Consider the following 8,146-nt stretch of genomic DNA (forward strand, 5'->3'; position numbering starts at 1 on the left):
GTGTGTGTGTGTGTGTGTGTGTGTGTGTGTGTGTGTGTGTCTTACTTGAATCCAGGTGAGACTGTGGCACAGCTGCCTGACTTGAGCCAAATGCAGTAAGGGTCCCGTGAAGACAAACAGCTCCTGCAGAACAGACACACATGTGGTTTGTTAGTGACAGAAGGAAATGAGGAGAACATTGAGTGTGAAGATCACAGAGTGCAGTGGATGTTAGCTGGGTAATGAGACACTACACTGCCACCAAACTAACCCAACAACTCTCCTTACTTTCCCCAACTCCAGCTGAACAACAGCTGAAAAAACTGGATCCATGTGCAACCGGTACACAGTTTGTTAAAAATGATATTTTCTTTCAGCGTAAGGTTTAATTTCTGCTTTATTTTCAGTGGGAACACTTGTTTCCTTACAAATTCTTCTGATTTATAGAGCTCTGTGATGTTTAATTAGAGCATATTTACTGCTTTATAGCTTGATGAATGCACATAGCACAAACACACAGTTTCAGCAGAGAGTCTATGAATAGCACATGTAATTAGTCCCATTTAATAATGTTCAGAGATGTTTCCAAACATCACATCATTCTCCATAACTGAGATGAATGGAGATGAGCAAAGAGACAGAAACTGGATCATATTCTCAATGGATTTTATGAGATTTCAGACTTTGAGTTTGCTTACATTTGTTAAAACAATTTTTAAAAAGTGTTATTTTCTTGTGCATTTATGGCAGACTTTACATCTTTAATGTTTAAATCATTTACATCACAAGCATAACCAAAATTAGTAAGAAAACATTTAAATTGTGCTTTGGAAATGTTCAAAAATTAACTTCAAGTTTGAGATCAACATTATCTAAAATATCGATGATATTATGACTTCATTCTCACTTTAATGAGCACAGCACCTAATGTTGGCAGGTGACATTTCAGGGCTTAACTGTTAAAGGTTAAGAGGTAACAGTTTTGATTTTATAAAATGAAATTATAAAATAATAAAAATAGATATGAAAATATGTGATTTTGCCTATTACTCAACCAGCTCCAACCAACACACAAAGTAGGAAGAAAAGAGCTGAAATATACTTGTAAACATTCCCAGCCGTGGCTTATAGGTCCTTTATGGTGAGGGTTTAAACCTTTAATATTACACCTTGATGCAGCTCTTATTTAACCATCAAAACAAAGTAAACCAGTTCGTCCCTGTGGTCAGTAAGATCAAAGCAACTCTCACTTCGACACTTATATAATCAATTTATGTCCAGGAAAGCCCCTCCCACCCTCTTCACTCATCTGTTCAGCTGCTACCATGTGGCAGAAAACTTCCATTAACACATAAAAACTGTAATAGACCATCTTTCATACATTCTCCTGTTAGAATCATGAAGAAAAAAGTTGGAATATTAATTTTTCATTAAGCCCACTGAGAAATGCAGCTTATTTCACAATGAGTTATTTATATTACATGTGCATTTTATTTTTAAATTGCATATATTTAAACTTAAATTGACATTTTATGTAAGCAAACTTAACTTTGTTACTCTACTCTGTATAAAATATTGGTTTAGAATGCATCATTTGTCTTTATGTTTTTAAGATATGCACAATGCATCTGTTTTGTTTCCAGAAAAAACCAGAAGGTCGTTTAGTTTATCATCAGCTGCTCTGCGAGTCGTCCCACTGACCAGCCATGAATGACCTCATTCAGCGAGCAGAGCACACGCTCCACCAGCAGGTCTCCTGTCAGAAGCTCGCTCACTCAATCACCTGATCCTACTTACTGTGCTGCACGTCAGCTTAGTGATTCACTGAATAACATGATGAGTAGACCTGTTTACTTCCTCCCCTTAAAGCCATCAGCATTAACTGTAATCAATAGCCATTAGTCACATTCCCTACAGTAAAGGTCCCTGCAGAATCCCAACATCCAATGCTTTTCCTCTACCCCGGGGTCCAGACATCGTTACTGTTGATTAAACTTTTCCTCTGATCTGCTGAAAAGGCCGATTTTTCTGTCTGCTCCAAGTCGGTGCGTTTTAATTCTTCACTCTCAAACGAGTTGCATGAATCTTGTGTTTCTTCTTCCTGCTGCTGTGCAACACTAAAACAATGCTGAGAGTCGGCGAATGCGAGCTGCAGAACTTATTGTTTGCAATACGGAGATATTTACCCAGCAGCAACAACATAATGAGCATGAAGTACGCAGCGACGACAGAATGGCAGAAACAATGGCGGCTCCTGTGCTTCCTTCTGTGTCAAACCGAAAACCTTCAAGGCAGTCGAGTTGAAATAAGTTTTAATGAGGATCCTGTAACCAAGATTCTAAAGTCTGAAATGATTTAGGAGCATTTGAACTGAACGTGCATCTTCATCCCCAGTCAGGTGAGGAATCCCACTGAGAACATATCAGTGCATTGCCACAGAGGAGAAGAAAATCAAAAAGGAAAACATTTAATCCCCTGCTGCACCTGCAGCTTGCAACTAAACTAAATATATAGTAAATTACGGGTTTTAATACATAGCATGGTATTTTTTTCTGTCAGAAAATCTACACTGTACTAAAAAACACAGAAATAAAAAAAGTGACTGAAAAGTGTTAAATTTCGAATTATATTTCCAGATTAGGAAGAAAGAATTTGGAAGGAGGATTTTGTGCACAAAGAAACAAAGACTTGAATTTATCATTGTTGCAATAAGGATAATTACAAAAAAAAAAAAAAAAACACGTTTTTTATTTAATTAAAACTCAGTGTTTGTGCTGCAAAGCAGTGCTTGTTTATTTCACTTTCTGTATTTTGCTTGCACTTATTTAAACAATCCTGTCACGTCACAATGAACAGAAAGTCTTAAACTTTGTTGTTAATAGAAAAAAAGAAATTAAAAAAGAAAAAAAAATATTTCCTTTGAATGTCACAGTTCACAGACTGAGGAAGTCTGCTTCCAGAAAAACTGAAACGACCATCGTCTGTGTGTAACTGCCAGTATGTGGCAACGCATAACAAAGTGCTTCTTTAATAAATTATTCATGCACTAGCCATAAGGTATATATGCAGATTTCTCTCCATTCTGCCTCTTCTCTCTCCATCAGAGGCATTTATTTTCAGTGATTTGACAGAAAAGAACGACAGCCCTGCAGCGGCGTGGCTGAAGTGGCCAGCTGTAAGTTCCGTTAAAAACATTCAGTGAAGTCATTTGTTGTTTGAAGTTGTCGCCTGTGTGGGTTTTTTTTTGTCCAACATGAATTTGTGTTTGTCCCTTGTTGCTCTTTAAATCTGAAGGCTTGGCTCTGTCATACCATGATGAATACAGAGGAGGGTTTCTGGAGTCACAGACTGTAAGGAACATCCATTAACTGCTGAGGGTCTCGAAGGCTGAGCCTCAGAACTTCCAGCTGCCGTGTTGCCAGAAACCTTGGAAGGAGCATTTGGAAAGTGTTTCAGCTAATATGCTAATACTAGTTTTATGTGACTTCATAGAGCTACAGAAATATAAAGTGAATAAAATCCTGATAACCATTGCTGGGTGTTGGTCGTGTAACCTGGATGAAGCGCAAAATTCAGATGTGGGGCAGGAAGTGATTTGCTCCAGTTCAAAACACAGAAATGTATCACAGCGAGTGCACTAATGCCCTAAATGTGATGACACAGATGAGATATAATATGCGTACATTTAGAATATGATCCATATTGTCTTAATTAAATAGACTTGTTTTATAATCTGGAGGATTTACCCGTATCGAGGTGATCGACATAAACTATCTGGTGCTGCAGACCTGGTATTCTACGACGAGCCAGATGAAAGCTTTCAGAAGCCTCAAAGCTACAATTATTTAGTTTCAGGTTGGGTCAAACATTTAGGATCCAAAAAAGCTTTAAATGGTTGACTTGTATCTGCCAGGTGAGGAGTGACTTGTGCTATTTTAAGTAACTAGCGATAACAATGCTATCGTTAATGCGATAAATTTTTGTCTAAAATGCCATTCGGTGGACAGCACCATCATTAAAAAACAGCTACAATGGTCAGGCCATCTTGGCCATCCATGAGTGATCTTAAGATGCCCTAACAACTCTTCTATGGCGAGCTCGCCTGTGGTGAACGCCGAGGTGGACGGCCCAGGAAGCAGTTCAAGGTCTCCCTGAAAGAGTCCCTCAAGAAGTGAGGCACTGCTGCCGAAAGTTTTCAGCTACAAGTGCAAAACTGCCCACTCTGGAGAGGCGAAGTAGTAAAGGAAGTTGAGCTGCTTGAAACTAATCAGGCACATGCTACCTGACAAGCCCGTCCCGAAAAACACAGATGCAGTCGATTTGCCACAAAAATATAATATCTTCAAGGCCCTGCCCATCGGCGGCTGGTCTTGCTGCCCATATCAGCTCCAGTCATCACTACCAGTAGTCGTCATTTCTGACGTGACATCCAAGAAGAGTAGCTGAGATTCATTCACAACAAATACTCCAAGCACCAGCTCATTCAAGGTTTGACAAAAACAGAATTTTTCATCTTAAGATGATCTTAGTCTAAAACTCCAGTAAGAACGGTGGAGGGAGATATGCATTCTTTCAAGAAATGGGTCTAAATTAGATTACTTTTCTCTACAACCAAGTTAAAGTCTTCATTATTTTAGGTTAAAACCATCTGAGTAAAGATTGTGAAAGAATCACATTATCCAAAGGGATTCCTCAGCTTTGAAACTGGATCACTTGGAATCCACTCCATCACTACCATGTTGTGAAAAGAAACGTAGCATGTAGGAGCCCTTCCCTGTCATGACCTCTAACCTAAAAATCATCTTTCAGTAGCTGTTTGAGAAACTGTTCTCCAGACAAACAAAATACATGTAAAAGTTCAATCAGTTCATGAAAAAGGAAACATCCAACGAAGCTGAAAATCCCTGAATCTTACACTGTTCAAGTTTTGGGACTCTTCTGCCCTTTTATTGTATTTTTTGTTTATTAAAATTCCAATTTCATACACTTCCCTGCTGCTGTTCAAAACACAGTATATTCTGAAACCTAATATTGGCGGCAGGGCCTCGGGTAAAAAATAAGAAAGAAGAAAAACAAACAAACCTTATAATACGGGCTACAGCGAGAGAGAAAAAGAAAAACAAGTCAAGAGTGAAAGAAAATGGAGGCAGAAAGAGATGTGGTAAATCTGATCTGGAAGGGGATGGATTCATTGGTGTGTTAAAGGAGGACATAGGGTGGGGGTGTAGTGGGGTGGGGGTGAAATATGACCTCCTAGCCAGAGCTGATGCAGCTTAAGAGGCCCTTAATGTAAGAAGGAGGTCTGCTGTAGCTCCATTCTCTCCAGTCCTCACTCCTGCTTTTTCTCTGTCCTCCAGCTTCAGAAAATAATAAATAAATAAAACAAATGACGGGGGTGGGGGTGGGACACCACCGCTGGCAGCCAGCCAATCAGCTGAATCCAATTTATGACTAAACAATGTTGAGAACTTCTCCAAGCTTTTGCAATGACGGGTTAACATGCTATGGGGGGGATTTGCAGTCCCAGAGAGCCTTGAGGAGAAGTCATTCCTCCAACTTGATGGGGGAGAAAAAAAAAGGCGGGGGTGGGGGGTTACATGGGGCCAGCATTCCTCACAGCCCTAAAAATAGAGCGTGGAGCTGGAGACCCAGTACATTAGCAGGGGCAAAATGCTGTTTGCCAAAAAAAAAAAAAAAAAGAAAAAAAAAGAAAAAAAAGAAAAGGCTGTTGACTAAAAAAAAAATCAACACTTACAGGTTGTGTGCTGCCTTTTCATAGTTTCAAAATGGTTTTACTTTTGCACAATGTAAACTGGTTACAGAGTACAGAACCCTGTTTAGTTGTCAGGATTTAAACACAATGTTTTGTGCATTTTGAACAGATTGTAAAAAAAATAAAAAACATTATTATAACATAATAGCATAATAATTCTCAATGATCAGTTTTAGAGCAGAAGAGATAGTGCAACTGCTTACATGCTTGAATAAATTAATAAATGTGTCTCTAAAGTTAAAAATATTAACTTTGCAATGGAAACGCTAACATTTGGAAGTGAGACAAAGTGGACCAACCCATACCATGTCCCTGATAAGACTCGTGTAAGTCACTTACTTCTTGCAGGTGCTGTACTCAGAGCAGCGACTGAGCGGCGCACGGATTACACAGCTGGAGAAGGCCACGAACAGTGCATGATGATCCCGGTCCAACTCCAGACCCAGAACCCTCCTGTCCTCACCCCGCACATTGCACCTGGAAACACACACACAAAAAAAGTTAAAAATAAAAAATTAAAAAAAACTGTCACAATCTGCTGTTAACAGAACATGACTGAAACAGTTTTCATAATGCCGAGAGTCTGATGTGAATCAAACTTCACGTGGATCCACTTTTCAAGCTGCGCACAAAAGACAACATAAAAGAAGCATCTCCTCCAGCTGTACAAGATGATGCAAAGTGTTACAATAGACTAAAGACTGAGTGGGAAGGACAGATCAAGGAAGAACAAGGAAGAGGAGGAGGAGAAGAAATAGTGCAGAAAAAATAACATAACAGAGAAACTAAGTAAAAAAAATCAAAACATGAAAATGATTAAAGTAAAAATAACCACATTATGAGGAAAATAAAGAGCCCAAACCCAAATAAACATGGAATAAAAAAAGATGTATTTTCTGACTTGTCTGGATTGTAGACATCAATATCCTCCAGGAGCTGGGTGTTGAAAGATGCATTGGCTCCTTCTGTGCTGGCCAGGATCTTAAGAACATGTCCGTTATCTGATCCCAGGAATACCACAGTGTAGTTCTTATACGGTCCTGCAGAGGTATCCACTGCAATCTGGGTCAACTTGAACCTAAATGGAAGAAAAGACAACGACTAAGAATCCAGCCATATTGCAGAGTAAGTTAGAATAAATCAATTCACTGACTGAAATATTGATTTATAGTAGAATTGTTGCCAAGTTAATCATATCAAACACGCAGACAGCAGCTTGATGCTTTTATTATGTTGAGTCTTAGTGGTAAAATAAACAAACGGTGGGCGACAACTGTATTTAGCATTAGTGTGCAATCAGTCAATTCATCGACCAGCCCATCGTTCCCTTCTTTCATCGCCTACACCCTTTAATCCCTTCATCCTATTAATGTATCTATCCATCCACCCACCATCATTCAATCGATTCGTCCTTCATGTTGTTCAGATGCTGCAGTTTAATCCCAAGTCTCAGTTTGCAGTTTATCTTTGTGCAGTAATGTTCAGTATTCATGAAGAAGTCTGGCAATGGCTGCTTCGTCCTGCAGCAACGCCCTGATTCACATTCACGCCGCTCTTCGTGGTTCCACCTGGGAGCCGCCCAGTATCACCACAGCCCGTCTGACGGCTCCACTGGAGCCCCCCGAGGAGCCACGGAGGATTGCAAGCTTTTCTGAAGGGCACCTTGAGTCCACTGCTTGTTGAGAGGAGGATAAGCTCCGCTCATTCATGTTGTCTGACTGCACTATGCCTCTCCGGTCTGAGGATTTAAACAAACGCACTTCCTCTAATAATGTTGCTAAGCTCTGTATTCTGATGCATCACAATGCAGATGTAACTATTATAAATCACATTTCAAATGACAAAAACTGATTATTATTAATTGTTAACAACATCATGTTGAGCAATGCAAAGACTGAGGTGTGAACGTACAGGGCTTGAACCATTTATGGTGAGAAATGATTGATCTTGGAACTATAGGTGATTTTGCATTGTAAGGCCCGGCTCGGCCCGGCCCACCGACACTCCAGTTGGCCTGGTCTTATTCTTCCTAGGCCCTGGTTGTGTTTGCACTGAGCAGAATGCTGCCTTGATGTGGGCGGGATCATATTATTAAACTGCTGAAGATTGAATCAAACCATCCAACAGTATGACGCTTAAGTCACGAGGGTAACCTTATGTTAGCTTGTTGTTGTTGTTTTATGAAAGAAGTTTAGAGCCACTGAAAAAAACTTCTGACTTTAATCTGACTTTTTTCTCAGAATTCCTTGATTCTGAGTGAGAATTTTATTTTATTTTTTTCACTGACCCTAATCCTCTTTAGTATTGTTTAGTTAAAGGCACAGTGTGTAGGATTTGTTGTTTTCAGCGACATCTAGTGGTTGAGTGGTTGAATCATCCTCCCTGGTCCTCCCC

General features: G+C 39.7%; 1 protein-coding gene across 1 annotated transcript in view; it reads right to left on the reverse strand.

The window, feature by feature from the left end:
• sema6cb (semaphorin 6Cb) overlaps positions 1-8,146 on the reverse strand; it is a gene marked incomplete at its 5' end in the record, with an annotated part of 160,740 nt that overhangs the window by 29,282 nt on the left and 123,312 nt on the right. The window contains 3 exon segments of the mRNA XM_014021390.1: positions 46-123; positions 6,092-6,229; positions 6,654-6,830. Coding sequence (XP_013876844.1) covers positions 46-123; positions 6,092-6,229; positions 6,654-6,830 — 393 coding nt within the window.

The sequence above is a fragment of the Austrofundulus limnaeus genome, unplaced genomic scaffold (assembly GCF_001266775.1).
Source record: "Austrofundulus limnaeus strain Quisiro unplaced genomic scaffold, Austrofundulus_limnaeus-1.0 Scaffold290, whole genome shotgun sequence".
Taxonomy (NCBI): Eukaryota; Metazoa; Chordata; class Actinopteri; order Cyprinodontiformes; family Rivulidae; genus Austrofundulus; species Austrofundulus limnaeus.